Genomic DNA, 17,983 nt, shown 5'->3' on the forward strand with positions numbered 1-17,983 from the left:
GACGCACAAATGGACCTTGTAGCACTCTCCTACCGAATCCACCGCACAAAAAACTCCGATTTCACGTCACCAAAACACAGATGAATGGGGAAACAAATCTGATGATATTAAAAAGAAAACAATAACAGTTAAAAGATATTATTTTATGGCAGAGCTGTTTGTTCCTGCTGCTTGACGTTATCCATGGGCAGGTCACTCTCAGTGGAGATGAGCAGAGGTATGAGCAATGAGAAATAAAGTTTCTTGGGTATTTGCAGTTGAATAAACTGAAGTGTACCATTTTGACTCCAGAAAATGAAAGAGTTGATGATTAAAATGTTGAAGCTTTTGCCAAATTAATTCAATTTTTGGATGCTGTTGATGATGGTAGAAAAGATTTTTAAAATTTGTTGTACACATTTTGCTGGGTCATGTACTCCAAGAATGATTTCTTTGTATTCAGCATTAACATCTCTTGTTAAGCAGTCTGATGAAATTGTGACTGACTATAGCAGCTTTGAGAATACTGCTGAAACTGTCAATGACAGTTTGTCAATTGTTATGGTTTTACAAGGGTTGCCTGATAGTTTTGATTCATTTGTTGCCGTTGCAACATAGACTGACAAGAAAATGGCATTTGGTGAATTCAAAGTGTCTCTGCGTAGTTAAGAAGATACTGAACGTTCTCGATATGCAAGTGGTGGTAATTTGGTGTTGAAGTCAGCATTCAGTCGTCATCCAGTTTCTAGAAATCATCGTAAAGATGTTGCTTGTTTCAATTGTGGACAAGTTGGTCATTTTGCAAGAAACTTCTCAAAAAATAGAAGGTCGTGGTGTAGCTTTTGTCACAAAAGCAATCACTGATGAATCATGCAGAAGGAAGAATGACATGGACAGAAACAGTTGAGACAAAGTTGGTGAATTGGATTATTCACAGTTTGATGGTTTAGATCGTTCTTTTGCTTTTGAAGCTGGTGTTCGTAGCAGCGGTGTGATGTGTTTGAAATCATATGCTTTTGATTGACTGTGGGGCAACAACGCACATCATCAGTGATGATTCAGCGTTCAGTAAGTCTGATGACAGTATCAGACCAGATTAACATTATGTTGCTGACCAATTACTGATACCCATGGTAGGCGTGTCAAGGCTTCTCTGAAAAATGCATTGTATGTACCTTCATATCCACTAGACATAATTATCGTAAAATTACAAATAACAAGAACAAAATCCTATGAGTGCACTCAGCTGTCCCAATACAGTTGGTCCATACTGATACAGATCTTGTTGGACCAATCAGTCCAGCATTGAAGGAAGGTTTCAATACGCCATTTCATTCACAGGTGATTATTCAGGGGTTGTCTTTGTCTATATTGTGAAGAACAAAAGGAACACTGTTGTTGCTTCAGAGAAATTTTTGGCAGATTCTGCACCCTATGGAAAAGACATATGCATCTGATCAGACAATGGCACTGAGTTCACTTCAAATGCTTACTCCTTAGAAAGAACCAAATAAGGCATGAGATGTCTTCAGCTTTTTCTCCACGTCAAAATGGGACTGCTAAGCAACACTGGAGAACACTTTGAAATGGGAAGATGTCTTCTCATTGAAGCTTAGTTGCCAAAAGATGTGGCCATGTATCCTGTCATGGTAGGCCGCTTACATTCCTAACAAGAGTTACAATGAACATCTCAAACAAACACCTTACTTCACATAGACTGGCTGGAGACCAGATTTGTTCAAAATGAGGACAATAACTGATCAAGTTTTGAATGCTACATTTACACGCACAACACACAGAAACTTGGTTTCAAGTGCACAAGAGGCATATTTGTATTTGTATTTCTTTTTATCACAACAGATTTCTCTGTGTGAAATTCGGGCTGCTCTCCCCAGGGAGAGCGCATCACTGTACTACAGCACCACCCATTTTTTTGTATTTTTTCCTGCGTGCAGTTTTATTTGTTTTTCCTATCAAAATGGATTTTTCTACAGAATTTTGCCAGAAACAACCCTCTTGTTGCCATGGGTTCTTTTACATGCGCTAAGTGCATGCTACTCACGGTACCTCGGTTTATCATCTCAACCAAATGACTAGCGTCCAGACCACCACTCAAGGTTTAGTGGAGGGGGAGAAAATATCGGCAGCTGAGCCGTGATTCGAACCAAGGCGCTTGATTCTCTCACTCCCTAGGCGGACGCGTTACCTCTAGGCCATCACTCCACTTGTGGGCGTAGGCTCAAAGAATCTTGGTAAAAGTTGACTTACATGAGATAAGAGAAGCAATTATCGAGCAACTATTTTCAGGCAAGTGAAATGATTGACATACAGAAATATACAGACATGTATATGAATTTGTATGTGTCACACAGAGAAATCAAAATGCCACTTATAATGAAATGGTTTAGGGGTCTCCAATGGGTGATTATGCCACTTATAACAAAGCTGCTGCCTATAGTGAATCACATGTTCGGCCCGTGTGTCGTGAACAGAAGCGTTCAAGGCGGATACAGTTAAGTGGTTACTTTTATGTTCGGGAACCATTTCTCAGAAATGGTTGGATAGCTCACTGTGATGTATATTGCCTCATATGATTGCTGGGGAAATGGAGGAGTATTTGCATAGGCACATGAAATGAAGAGTTTCCTATACGTTGCTCTAAATAGAAATCACATGTTTGCACATGTGTTTGACATGCTGCGTAACCTTAATGTTATTGCATTTTCTTACACTGCTTCACAAACACGTAGTTAGATTGAAAGTTCACAGCATTTTTTGCTGTATGTTTGTTGTGTGGTATACATCAGTGTGTAATTTGTAAGCAATAAAATCATATTCTAATGTCCTGTAAAGTGAGTGCCTGTGATTGTGGAAATAAAGTAGTCGACACTGAGCTGACTGTTGCGCTTGATGGTGGTTGACTCATGTGGGGTCAAAGGTTCAGTAACTGCAGACGGAGGAGAGATGCTAGAGGGATGATGGTGGGGTGAAGGGGAAGGAGAGTGTCAAGCTTTGGTTTCATAGGCCATTTCATCATGGCGTCTGCACATCGCAAAGGTCTGTTGCAAAAGCAAGAAATTAAGATCATTCAAGAAGTTGAAAGAAAAGTTGGAGAATAGTATAAACATTATCATTTTCTTTTCAAGACCCTATGCAGACATTATTTATTTTTGGTTAGTGTGATTTTTTGTCAAGCTGTGACAAGCACAAAATGCTGTCCAGTATGGCAGACTTAAAATCAGTTACTTAAGTTTTTATTTCCATACCAGTGTGTACTCAAATGACCTAACACTACAGTGTAAAACGGTAAATGAACAGTACAGAAATCCCCTCCTTTCCCCCTCCTGCCTTCAAATTGTGGTGCTGTGTGATTTCTTCTGACAATCTTTTCTTCTGAAGTCTTCAGAATAGTACAGTGAATTTTTTTTCGCCTGTTTTACTTCCTGTCGGTTACTAAGCCTTCAAATTGCAACATAGGACTATGTGATCTGTTTACATCAATTTACAGCCATATTTTGGAAAGAAATTTAAAAAAATCATTTTTATTCAAGTATTTAACAGCCTAGGAAACAAGCTTGATTACTGCCCATGTGTGCAGGTGCAGACGTGTGTGTGTGTGTGCGCGTGTGTGTGCATGCGTGCATGTGTGTGTATGTTTGTTTATGTGTAAGTGTGTGTGTGAGAGAGAGAGACAACATGCCAGATATAATGAAGCAACCTGATTGAAATTGTTACAACCAGCATGTCAGATGTAACAAATTTGAATATCCCCGGCGATTCGTTGTAAGTGTCTTTGACTCTGTATATGTGTGTGTGTTATATATATATATATAAAGGGAGAAGTGTAGAATAATAGATGTATCTAATGAAGTAATAATAGATAAATGCAAGCTGGAGAGAAAGAAAAAAATGTCTACAGTGATACTGAATATACCCTCAGCACATGTAGAAACGTGAATCTGCAATAAAGGCGGTATTTATTGGCAGAATCATTGATGGCTGGTTTTAATTGGTTGGTTTTAATACTGCCTTTTTCAATCAAAAGAATGACTGTCATATCCAAGATGAAAGGGGAAAAAAAGAACCAAAAAAAAAAAGAAATAAAAGATCGCAGATAGCTTGAGCAAAAGGGCACTTAAAAGAAAAAAGCAAACCTCAACAAATGACACAGATGTTTCAAATGGTGTGTGAACCTGCAAAGTATGCTTTTAAAGAGTGATAAACAAACAAGATCAACACAAAGCAGTGATTTTCCAATTTTTATGATTATGTTGGAGTGACACATTTATAATAGCATGATGTTCAATGCTTCTTTGATTGTTCTTTGTGGGTATGCACCTCGCATCTTTTAAATCTCGTCTCAAAACTCACCTTTTCCCTCAGCAATAAGTTCAGTTGTGGCAGGTCCACTTCCTTTGCGTTAGCTGTGCTTGACTATGTGTGTATACATATGTATGTGTACGTAACTACATGCATGTATATGAATGTGTATTGTGTGTGCGTGTGTTTATGTAAGTTTGTGCCTGCCTATGTGTGCGTATGTTAGGGTAGCTGTTAGATACATATGTATGTTAAAATGTATCTATGCAGTGTGTGTGTGTGTGTGTATGTGTGTGTGTGTGTGTGTGTAGTCACATTTTGGTGTGTGTATGTAACATGGATGTAATGTTTTATGTTAACAAAAGCGTTTTTGTAAAACACCTAGAGCAGATTTCTGGATAGTGTGCTATATAAGTATCCATTATTATTATTATTATTATGCAGGTTGTTACATTGGATGCAAGAAATCATGGTGACAGTGAGCACACACCCATCATGGACTATTTGACAATGCGAGATGACCTTCTAGGGGTCATGGACAAGTTGAAAGTGGAACAGTCCATCCTAATTGGTCACAGTATGGGGGGCAAGACAGTCATGACTTGCGCACTGACAGTGGTGAGATGTTTTGGTTATAAATTGTTTCATTTGGTGTCATATTCTGTACCATGTCAAACTGATGCAAACCAGGCCAATCAGTTTGCTCCTCTTAGCCAAAATTTCATGGCAAATCAGTGATAAGACGTTTCGCTATTAGTCCTCAGTCTGCTAGCCAATCAAGTGCTGTTTCCGGCTGGAGCTAATTACTCATTCACCATGGCCACCATTCCTGAGGAAAGTACATTATCTTGTTGCTCTGTCTTTGCTAACCTTTTATGCATTTGAAATGTTATTTTCTTGTATGCTTGTTGTTTCATGTGTATTTCTGGGACATTTTCGTCTCAGAATTCATATCATTTACATCGTGTGTGTCAGTTCTTGATGTCAAATTCAATGTTTGTATCGTCCACCTTATCTTGCCCCTTCTTCTTTGCTACTTTCCTTTTCTTGTGGGCTCGTCGCAATGGTAATGACTTGTCTGATTGCTATGCACCACACGCCACCTTGCGATTACTGTATCTGTGTAGTTGGGATAGTGCTCTTTTGGGAGACTGTCTCAAATCCTGGGGCCCATGTGTTGTTCTGTTTGTGATTCATCTTTGCAGATGCATGAGGCAGGATAGCTTGACATCCTAAAAGTCTGGAAGGGGAGCCATGACCTTCGGGTGGTTGGAGGGGAGGGTTACCCTAGCATTTCTACAGGAGGGGATACTGGTTGCGTGACCCTCGCCTGTGTGTCAGGTGACCTTGCTATCTGGCGGGTCTCCCCTACTGGGGGAGTCCCGTGCATTTGAAGTGGTCCCAGGCTGTTGGCCCACCAGTCTGTCGGCAGTCTCGCACACACGTTGGACTGGTTACTGGACTTCCCACCAACCTGGTTAAGTTATTTTCTTTCCTTTTTTTCTCCTCCCTGGAGGTCCAGGTGTCAGTGAGCCTTGGGGTTGGGCTCACAATGTGGTTGGCACCCACGTGTAGATTCCCCCATTCTACCTCAGTAAAGGTATGCCCCTTACACACTATAGGCTGCTGGGAGGGCCGGGTATAACCCCAGGTCCTATTTTCCCTGGACTCAGTCCAGCACCCCTTACCCACTACATTCGGTGCTCTCCTGGGGATGCACTCTGCCTCAGCTGGAGGGATTGAGCTGGTGTCAGTCAGGATGACCTATATGGTCAACAGCGCATCACATTCAGGACATAGCACCTCTTGGTCAGCCTACCCAGGCAGGGGAAGTTTGCAGTTTCCTCTCCCTCATCTGTCAGTTCTGTCAGGAGATTACTGGGTGCACATGCCCTCCCGGCACGCATGTGTCGCTTCCTCTTCTCACAAGGCACTACGTGAGAAGCTTTCGCATCCTCATTCTCAAGCGTGGTTGAAACTGTTCTCCTAGCACCTTCTGGATGGTTCCCATTGGTTGATTCTCCTATGGGGGTTTGCCCCTTGGACACACTGGGCTGAATGGAGGGCCAGGCCCTTTCCCCACCCTGGTCTCAGCCTAGCACTGCTCAGTACTATGGGCGCTTAAAGCTGCTGAGGGTTGAGGGACCAAGTATTTGTTGGTTGTGACATCCACTTTTATCAGGACCTCCTAGCACCTCTCATGCCCATATCAACACATGAAGCCAGGAGTTTCTGCTGACCCTTGGGAGATGACGGGGTGCTTTTACCCCTGCAACACACAGCCCCCCCTGGCTTTGCCCCCAGTATTTGGTGTCTCCCCCAGGACTCAAACACAGCTGAAGGTGGAGGGACCAAGCACTTGTGGGTCAGGGCAATCTCCACCGCTGCCAGCGCTTCCCTTATGGGCATCTGTATCTCAACTGGGGGGGATACTGCACGTGTAACCCTCATCTTCAGGTGATGGCACCAGTGCGCATCAGGTGACTTTGGCCTGTCCCCGACACCTAAGTCAGATTGGAATTGACTCCTACTTGGCCACCTTTCTCCCATTTGGAAGTCCAGGTAACAGGGACTCATGGGAATGGCCTCATGGGGTGACTGGCACCCACAGGTGGATTTACCTTTTCCACCTGAAACTCAGATACACCTATGATGCACGCTCAGCTGCCAGGAGGCCTGGGGCTGAACCCCAGATCCTCCGCCTGGCACCTCTTACCAGGCGGCCCACACCAATGGTGCCTACGCGATCGACCAATCATTGGTCAGGGCAAACTCCACGCCTCCTGTTTGTGACCCTTTCACTTGGGGTCCCCTTACAGGATGTCCATGGTCACTAGTGCCTCCCTCTTCTACCACTTCTGAGTCACCCCACCCAGTTTAGGGAAGCTTGCAGTTTTTTCACTGGTCATTCCTGTTGGGAGATGAACGGGTATTCATGCCTGCCAAGCACACATGGGTCCCTTTCAAAACATCTCAGGAGGCACAAAGTGACAAGATCTGGTACCTACCCACTCAGGCATAGCTAGACCTACAGTCCAAGTGCTCTATGCCCACGGTGGATGGGAAGAGGATAATTGACTGGCACCTTACCAACTGTTGGATTCACCCACTCTTCTTCTTACTGGGCTGCACACCCAAATCAAGAGACCCCCTTGGGTGTGTCCATGTGTGAAGGATCCTGCCCAGTATGGACTGGGGGATAAATTTCCAACCACTGTTCTCTGAAGAGCAGGAGAATACAAACAGTGATTCCTCCCCAAGGATGGTGAAATGTTGAGTACCCGTTCACCATCTGATCAGGCTGAATCCAGTTTGGACCTGGCAGCACTAGAGTTAACCCTCCGTAAATCAGTCACTCAGGCCTAACCTGCCTTTCAAGCCACACTGTCATACTTAATCCTTCTTCAGCAGTACATCGCCATCTCCAGGACCACTACCTGCCATAAGGTCCCACAGATGGCACAGGAGTGGCTGAATAAGCCTGCCAGCATGGTCAGGGGTACTTCTTTTATCTCCCCTCCCAGTATGGAGCCCCTGTCAGCCTCTAGGGCCTTCCCCCTGGGGAAGTACCACAAACACTCTTCTAAGGGTGAGATGTAGTCCTTATACACCCCTGACCACTCAGCCTTTATTGCATGGAACCCTCTGCAGGGGACAGGGTGTTTGTCCAACAATGCTCTCCCTCCCCTACCTTCACCACCCTTTCTTACAAGAGACTGGTTGATGGTGACAAATTGTCCAGTCGATACCTGCTACACATCTCCTCGGCGTACACCTTCAACACTTTCCTCTACAGGGCCAATCAGCTGTGGGAAGAGAACTGGGTTCCACGAGGTTTGGGGTCATCTTCTCCTCAACCCTCATGGATTCTTCAGCAATTCAAGGCTGAATACCTTTGGCGACAGATTGACAGTGAGTCTGACAGTTTCAGCTGATGCAGTTGCCAGCCTGCACTTTAACTCTGTGCTCTCCAGAAGGGGCACTGTCCTACGCCTCTCCAACATCCTGGTGGAAGACAGGGATGCCTTGCAGTCATTTCCCACCCACCAGCACTCCCTCTTTGGTCCATATCAACTGGAGGGAGCCAAGTCCTAAAAACAGTACTCCCAGTGACTCATGCCCCGATTTAGAACCTCCAGTCATTCAGACCTTGTAAGTATGAATTCTCTTCCAGCTCACACAACAGTGGCGTCAATCTGTTTTTATATAAGTCTCTTTTATATAGTACCATTTCTATAAACACACCTTTACAGGTGGTGGCAGTCATAGTCACACTAAATAAAAGTATCACTGTCTGTTCAGTATATCTTCCTCCTTCTATCCCTTTTCTGAGGCAGGACCTCATGAACCTTGTCAGCCAGCTTCCACAACCATTTTTGCTGTTGGGCGACTTCAACAGTCACTCCTCACTCTGGGGTAGTGAGGTGACATCAGCCCGAGGTCTTCTCTTGGAAAACTTCCTTTTTGATATGGACCTATGTTGTCTAAATGACAAATCACCCACTTGCCTCACATGTCTAGATCTGTTGGTCCGCAATCCATCGTTGGTCCTGGACTACGAGTGGAAAGTGCATGATGATCTGCACGGGAGTGACCACTTCCCTGTCATCCTTAGTTCCACTGATGTGGAAGGTGACTCTCTGCCTGACCGTCTGAACTATGACAAAGCCATCTGGGCAATTTTTACTTCGAAAATAAGAGTGGAGCTGCAGGAAGAAACAGTCTTGCAAAGCGAAGATCCTGCTGACATGGATAATTTTAGAATGTGTCAGAGCAGCAGTCCCATCATCTACCTCCAAGCCTCAGATGCCAAGAATGTCCTGGTTCAACACGGAATGTCGGGATGCCCGAAGGTCTCAGAAGAGAGCGCAGTGGCGTGTCTTTCGGACACCAGAGACAGACAGCTTTCAAACCCATCAGCAGCTGAGGGTGAAAGCCAGATACGTTTTTAATTCTATGGAGACATAGTTAAATAGTGCATGTAGTTTTACTGTGACAGGCAAATATGGGCATATTTGAAAAATTCAACACACTTCCACACAGAGACAAAGACATACAAATTATATATTACTAGAAAGTTTACCATATCTTCTTTTAACATTTTAAAACAGTTTTCTCATTAAATGCTGCTAAATATTTTTTTTAAAATATTTTGAATTATGTCACTAAATTCTGAAAAACAAAAAAGAATTGAAAAATAGGTATACTGTACTCACTAGTCATGTCATATCCATCAGCTAATCCACAAGGCAGCATAAGATGATTTTCTCACACAGTAAGGTTCCCTGATTCTCATGAATCAGTTTGAAGTCAAATGTTGCACAACATACTGTTAAAAAAAGAAAAAAGAAAAAGAGAAGATCACAACACTGGAAAGAGAGAAAAAGCAAAACCATACAAATCCATCACTTGAAAAAAAAAAAGAAAAAAAAGAAAAAAAGAAACCTATTTACACATTTCTGCTGCAGCTGGATTATTATTTGCTGTAGTTCTTGACTGTGTGGAACACCTCAAAGCATGGAGCGGCACAGAGGGCACTTTACACTGTGTGCACGTGATTGTGGTGGCTTATTTATTAAAAAAAAATTTTTTTTTATCTTCACCTCTTGACGTGACACTCCTTGTGCTTTGTGTTTGGCGTAACACACCTTGCACTCTCTCTGTGCTTTCATGGTCTGCTGCTCCTTGGTGGGTGGAATGGTTAGCAGGCCAGTGACTGCCTGGCCTCAGTCTCCCCATGTCTACTCCTGTGTCTGGCAGATCTCCTCCTCATGTGTGTAAAGTGTTTTGAATTTCTGTAACAGACAGTGCTGTCATAAGAAAAAAAGAAGAAGAAAAAAGAAGAAAAGCTTTTGCATGTATTGCAAAAAAAGGGCAAAAAAGAAAAGAAAAAAAAACCAAATGCAAAATAAACATCAGTAATATTAAACAGCATATACACATGCATAATAATTCAGGAGTGACAGTATAAATAACACACATGCACAGACACGCCCACGCATAATACACTGACATGCCCATTTCACAGACACACACTCACAATTTAATAAGTGCACACACAGAAAATGATAATTTTACATTAATATATACAAATTATTCATTAAAAATTGTAAAAATCAACATTATTTACACAAGAAATAAATTAGCAAAGTATCAAATTGTAAACACACTCACCTCAACAGGAGTGGATGTGTCTGGAAAGTCAGTGAGAGTCCTGGGGCCCCAGTGAAAGGTGCAGCCAGTGGGAAGTTTGTCAGGTCTTTTACCCACTCATACAAGTACTCTTGTTCCTCATCATCAATATCTAGAGTCATCAAGTCATCTTGTCTTGCAGTATGACCGTCACTAGTGTCACTGTCGATTTCTGTCTCAGCATCGTAGGGGTCAGTCAGCAAAGTTTCGTCGTCACTTTCAAAATCATCGTCTGGTACTAACTGAATGTCATCATCATCATCAGAAAAATCATCAGAAAATTCGTCACCAGTGTCAAGGAGGTCACGTTCAGTGTCTGATCCTTCTTCTGTCACAATTTCGACAGCCTCACGCAGGGAGTACATTCATCTGGCCACCATTTTGGTGATGAAAACATCGACCTTTCACCCAGTCTAGAAAAAAGCCTTTCACGCGGTTAATGGTCAAGGGGAAATAACTCAGTTTTTCCTAGACTGATCCCTCAAGACAGCTGATTAGCTTCCCTTTAATTGAACACTGCTAAGCGTATGAAAAAAAATTCTGCGATCTGCCGAATCCTACACTACGGCACGTCATTCTAAGCGGGTGGAGCACCGGCGCCAAAGCGCCGGCACATCTCCAATGAGTTGAACGCATGCAGAACAATAAGAGTCCAGGTACAGATGGCTTGTCTGCCGAATTAAAAAAATTCTTTTGGAAGGATCTTGGATATTTAACTGTCAGGTCACAAAATGAACTTTGAAGGTTTGAATAAAGGCGAACTGTCACAAGCACAGAAAGAAGGCATGATAATTTGCATACCAAAGGGTGATAAACCATGAGAATTTATTAAGAACTGGAGACCGATATCTTTATAAGATGTTGTTTATAGAATTGGATCTTCTTGCTTTGCAAATCGAGTTAAGTCTGTGCTCTCTTTAATTAGTGATGACCAAACAGGATTTATGTCTAACAGATTTATTGGTGACAACATAAGATTAATATATGATATGATTCATTATTTAATTCAAAACAGTTGCCTGGTTTATTAATTTGTATAGATTTTGAAAAAGCCTTTGACACTGTTGACTTGACCTTTATGAGGAAAGTGTTAAAATAAGCATTTGGATTTGGTCTGGTCTTTTGAAGATGGATAAATACCTTTTACCAAAATATGGAACCGGCAGTAGTAATAAATGGAAAGGTGTCTTCTAGGTTTCCAGTAGAGAGAGGATGTCATCAGGGTGATCCTATTTCACCTACTTATTTCTTTTATGTGTTGAAATCCTTCGCTTAATGATAAGAGAAAATAAACTGATTAAAGGTATTAATATTAACAATACAGAACACAAAATTGCACAGTTTGCTGATGACACCCATATGATGACTAAAGCAGATAGAATATTGTTTTAAGAGATTATAAGGACAGTCAACTCACTTAGTAGTTTATCAGGATTATATATGAATGCAGGTAGAACTCAAGCAATATGGCTGGGTAGCAGAAACTAGTCTCAAATTAGATATCTACCTCATTTAAAAATGGTGTGGAACCCACCAAAATTTAAGATCCTAGGAGTGTGGTTCACTGTTGATTTAGAAGAATGTGAGGAATTAAACTATAAAGACAAAGTATCTTAAATTAGAATGTTATTTAGAATATGGATAAAAAGATTGATTACTCTTTTAGGAAGGATAGCTGTTCTCAAATCATTAATTTTATCAAAAATAACTCAGTTATGGATGTTTCTACCAAATCCACCTGATGAATATATTGATGAACTGCAGAAGACATGTTTTAAGTTCATTTGGAACAAAAAACAGGATCGAACAAGTAGAAAAATGGTAATTAAAAGTATAAGAATGGAAGGATTTGGAATGTTTGACATCCGGCAATTTATACAAGGTCTTAAACTGAGCTGGATACGTAAGTTAAAATTTTTTAAACCATAAATGGACATCAATAATAAAAGCAATCAATCCCATTATTGAATATCTTGATAGATATGGGCCCTGCCTTCCAGCACCTGATGACAAGAATAAGTTCTGGATTCATGTTTTCCAAGCCTACAAAGAATTTTGTCAGAAGGTCCCACTATCAAACAGCAAAGAAGTTTTAGCAGAACCAATCATTCTGAACCAAAATATCAAAATTGGAAACAAGATTTTATCATACAGAAATTGGATGGAAAAGGGGGTCTGGAATATTTCTCATCTAGTGCATGGGGATGGTAGTTTCCTTTCTCATGAAGACATTAGTCAAAAGCATGGAAATATAACACATTTTCTTTCTTTAATTGGTTGCATAAGGTCAGTTAGAAATTAAAAAAAAACACAAAAAAACCTGAACATTGAAATTGATCATGGCAGTGCTTTACAGAGGAGAAAATCATGATACATTCTGTGACAAAAAAGGAACAAGACTTTATTGCGACACTTTAATTAAAAACAATATGACCCCTAAATGCTGTAACAAATGGAATGATTTGTTGCAACTGAACATTAACTGGAAACAGACATTTCACAAAATACACAAAGTAAGTGATGTAAATTTAAAATGATTTCAAATAAGAATAGTTCATAGGATTATTGCAATGAACAGATCTCTGAAACAGATGAATATCTCTGATAATGATAAATGTAGCTTCTGCGGATCACATCCAGAAACCATTGAACACCTATTTTGGAGATGTGAGATTGTGCAGAGATTTGAGTGTGCTTTACAAACTGATATGAATAACAAATGCAATAATGTACACAATGCCCATTGTATGAAGAATCGGTTTTATTTGGCAACTCACACACATTTGCAACAGATGACATTTTTGATTTTATTATTTTACTTGCCACAAACTTTCTGTATAAATGCAAATTCAATAGACAACAACCACAACTCAATGCATTCAGAACACAGCTCAGATACAGATATAAAATCGAAGAACAAGTATCTTATGAACCATTATGCTTTTTGTACAAAGTGGACAGCTACCTTGCCTGTTCCATAGTAACCATTTGTATAATAGTTCTCATGAAATGAAGGGGGGGTGGGGGGGGAAGAAAAAAGGAAAGAGAGGGAGAGAAAAAAAGAAAGAAAAAACCCTCGCATCCACTGCAAAACACTTGTACTAGCAGTTGTTGTTTTTGTGTTTTTTGTTTGTTGTTTTGTCATTGTAATTAACTATAAGCTTTCTTTTCCAATAATGTAGAAGTGGTATACTCATTGCTCCTTATGATACTACAATGCTACCACCCACTTTTGTCTCATCTTTGTTGCCATTACTGTAATAGTTGACATAATTATGCTATTGTTATGTTACAACTGGTCTCATTATCATTAATATCATCTCTTCTGCACACTGTAACCTCACTTGTATGATATTAGATGATGTGTATGTGTTGTATATATATGCCTCAGTATGTGTCAATGCATTATGCATCTGCCTACTAAAATGTCTGTCTGCTTTTCTGTTTCTCTGTGTCAGTCTCTCCTCTCACAGAGAAAGAAAGAAAGAAGATTAAGCAGAGAAAGGGACAATGGTAGCTCAAGCTGTTCAAGATGAAGGAGAAGATGTATAATCTGGCTCATCTTAGCTATATTTTTCTGAAGTCTTGCAAATGGCAGTCATATAACTGGTGTTATATTTGTTATTGTTTCAGCCTGAACGGGTGTCCAGTTTGATAGTAGTAGATACAGCACCAAAAGATAGTCCTGGAAGTGACGCTCTCAAGGTGTATGCCCAAAAAATGAAAGAAATACCATTGCCGTCTCCATCTACCAGTATGCCTGAGGCCAGGCGGGAAGTGGGAAATAAGTTAAAAGCTTTTGTGGAGGTAAATGTGGTGTGTGTGTATGTGTGCATGCATGCCTGCTTGTGCATGTATTTGTGTGTGTGTGTGTGTGTGTGTGTGTGTGTGTGCATGTTTTCATGCATGTGTGTGAGTGTGGGTTTTTGTTTAATTGTGTGTAATTGTGTATAAGTATATGGATCAGTCCACTCCCAGAGGACAAGGAATAATTTGGCAAGCAAAAACTGCGCCGCTAAGACAGGTCTGACAATGCAGGGGAAGGCGATTCTCAAGTATGGCAAAGAAATGTCATTCCTCTACCATGGCTTCCAGATCAACCTGTCAGGTACTGCTGCCAGACAGCAAGCAATTGATGCAGCAGAGGAGTTCAGGGGGATGCTGGATAGGATCTGTTCAGCCCCACTCACAGTCAACAACAAGCTGGATGCGATCAATGGATGTGATCAATTCGATCAAAGCTGAACTTCTTCAGCAACCTGCACTTCACAGAAAAGTTCTTCATGCAGCTAGATCTTTCTGTCAGCTTCATCAAGGAGCAACTGAAGTTCAGCTCTTTGTCAACATGAGCACATGTCTTCACCCAAGATGTCCAGGAGGGCTTGGCCTACTGAATCCCTCCACTATGTACCACACCCAGCACCTGCTGTTCCTGCTGTCAGTCCTCAACAGTGATGATGTCAGGAAAGTAGGCAGGGCAAGCTTCAATCTTCACATGCTGAAGGGCAAGGTGACAAACTGTGGATAGGAACAGGAGGATCCAGAAACAGATAGTCTGCTGGCCCTGGTCAACCTGGGTCAAACTCTGTGAACTATATATCACCTGAAGACCCAACATGATGATTACAGCAGTCTGTACAAGGTGTGATGCTACCAGCATCTAAAGATGATATCATCCTGTTCAGGCACACTGATGCCCAGCTGCTGCATGCAGCAGTCAGGAAGATGGGAGGTGGACAAGGCCATACATTTTACATATCTCTACCATTGGGGAAGATTAGAGAGAGATAGGCCATTCGCAGATATATGTCCAGTTCTGTATGCCATCTTACAAACAAAAAAGTCTCAATAACCACCTCACAAAGTTCATCTGCAAGGGTAGGCTGCATATGCGGGTAATGTACATTGTCAACAGTACATATGTACTATCCAGAGGAATATCTAAAAGTATGCCTGCTGTGTGAATTCCAGTACAGCATCATGCACATCTTAACTGCAATGTCTGTTCACAGAAAGGCATGACAGGTGTGTGCTGCTGATGAGAAAGGAGCTTGAAAAGACAGTCATTAATTATATAGCTGTCTGCAAAAACCAGCTCGTTGACAGCAGCAGGCCTGACAGAGCCTGATTGACCATGGAAATTCATCATAGAAGTCACAAACCCTTTCAGTGCCTTTATTCACCAGTGTTACCATAGCAAATTTGACTGGTACATGCCACTTTTTGACTCACTTGTGTAAACAAAGTGAGTCTATATTTTAACCCGGTGTTTGGTTGTCTGTGTGTGTGTGTGTGTGGTGTGTGTCCATGGTAATCTCTAACATTGTCATTTTCTTTGCAAATACTTTGTCAGTTGACACCAAATTTGGCATAAAAATAGGAAAAATCCAGTTCTTTCCAGTCATGTTGTTTAAAACAATATTGCATCTCTGGGATGGGCACAAAACAAAACAAAACTAAAAAAAAGAAGCCAGAATATTTGCACAATAAATTTACTGTTGTATTTATATTTCTTTTTATTCACTAAACTTGGCACTTTGATCTGATATTCTGACACACCATTAATAACAGTCATTTTTATCATTTTTTATTCAAACAGGAATTTCTTTTGATGCATGCCCATTGAGAAGGTGTTGACAGACGACCACACATACAGGGAGCAAAGAGAAAACTATTGGAAACATAAAATGAAAACTATGTACCCATAAGGCCTCAACACCCTTTGATTGCAAAACTACCCAAGGGAAGTGAATGAGTTTTGCATTAGACATAGACATTGCGGGTGTTATCCGTAAGACAGATGTCTTGGTAACCATACTTTTGCATCAAGTCAGAATCAAGGAATATGATTTCTAAAAGAGTGTATGTGTGGCGCGCATCTTTAAAATCTGCGCAGTGGCACGGAGGGCTTGCGCGTTTGTGAAATTACAAACATTAAAGCTTCACTCTAGCAGGTTTTGAAAGATTTAAGGGAGCCCAACATGATGGTAAATAATTGATAATCATATAAAGCAACCTTTAAGGTGTTCATCTTCTTATTTTCCACACAATCCTGGTTGAAATCCAGCATTGGACTTCATGAAACCATATCAAGCGAAAATACTGCTAGTACCACAAAAAAATAATAATAAACACAACGAAAATAAGATCCATAATTTTGGGATAGTCACATTTATTTAACGTCATCCTGCTCAGAATCCACTAAAATCTTCGTCTTCAGTGTCCGAGTTGAAGAGAACCAGCACAGCTTCCTCTGCCATCCTGTCACTGACTTCAGCCTCACTTTCACTTCATGAACATGAAGGTGGAGGTCACTGCTGGTTCGTCGCTTGCACTGTCGTCTGCTATGTCGATCGCCTTCAATTTGAAGGCTGCATCATCAGCATGACGTCATGTTTTCGGCATGATGAGGGTGTACGCTTGAGCAGAGTAGAACTGAATGCTGATCTGAAGGCTTTAATGTGTGCGGATTTGATTTATAAATCCTGAAGCTCATCCAAAAATTCATGGACAGAAATCATGATTTTGGTGGGTTGAAGGGCAGCTAAGAATAGATGAGAACATGACACTCCCGGGATCGTTAAAATCCGCAAATAAGCCGCATCATTGTATAAGCCGCAGAGGTTGACGCTGGGGTAAAAAGTCGCGGCTTATAGACCAAACTTTACAGTACCACAATGTTTTTTACATGGAGCAGAGCCCAAAATACCCAGAGAGTGTGACCTAATTGTGTGTGTATATATATATATGTATATACTATATGTTCATGCATGCATGGTATGAAATTTGCGATCACCACATTAGAAACTATAGATCAGATGCATTGTATTGTGTTTGAATTCTCTCTCTCTCTCTCTCTCTCTCTCTCTCTGTATGTGTGTATATATATATATATATATATATATATATATATATGTATATGTATGTATGTATGTATGTATGTATATTGTGTGTGTGTACCAGTCATAAACTTTAAAGTTGGCCTTTTCTTGACTCATACAAGTGGCATAGGAAGTCAACTTGACAGGATGGCAGGTATGAATAAGACCCTTAAAGTCATGATTATATGGTAAAGAAGATGAAATGGTCAAGGCTAAATAGAAAAATGTGAGATAGAGACCATGATATGAATTCAATTTTAATCAACCTTGGTCTTGTGACTGGTTATAGGTGCAGCATAATCCCTTAAGAAATTCAAAATCAGAGGTTATGGGTCAAGGTATACCTGGCATACAATATTGGTAGGAAACATTTCTGCATGCAAGAGAGAGAAGGTCTTTTATAGATATAGCAAACTTGGTACAATGATTGGTCATGGTGACACCTATGAAAAGAAGCAAAGTCAAAGGTCAAGGTTACAACATAGCCTATTGGGAAAACGGATAATAGAACCTTATTTCTTCCATCCAGTTTTCATTGGTATACCATGTTGTTGTTTGTTTTGGCCAGAACATCAATGCAATGCAAATTTAGATGTCTAAGGTCAAGGTCA

The 17,983-nt window shown here is 40.9% G+C and overlaps 1 protein-coding gene across 9 annotated transcripts in view; it reads left to right on the forward strand.

Annotated features, from left to right (window-relative positions):
* Positions 1–17,983, forward strand: part of LOC143274950 (sn-1-specific diacylglycerol lipase ABHD11-like) — a 60,755-nt gene that overhangs the window by 19,700 nt on the left and 23,072 nt on the right. For 6 of the 9 annotated variants that reach the window (XM_076578959.1, XM_076578958.1, XM_076578962.1 and 3 more), the window contains 2 exons: positions 4,744–4,917; positions 14,125–14,298. In XM_076578959.1, the coding sequence (XP_076435074.1) occupies positions 4,744–4,917; positions 14,125–14,298 (348 nt within the window). Of the gene's footprint in view, positions 1–2,956; positions 3,037–4,743; positions 4,918–14,124; positions 14,299–17,983 lie in introns of those variants that run through there. The other 3 variants (XM_076578965.1, XM_076578960.1, XM_076578966.1) reach the window with 2 other exon arrangements.

Source organism: Babylonia areolata, chromosome 29, assembly GCF_041734735.1.
Source record: "Babylonia areolata isolate BAREFJ2019XMU chromosome 29, ASM4173473v1, whole genome shotgun sequence".
NCBI classification, from domain to species: domain Eukaryota; kingdom Metazoa; phylum Mollusca; class Gastropoda; order Neogastropoda; family Buccinidae; genus Babylonia; species Babylonia areolata.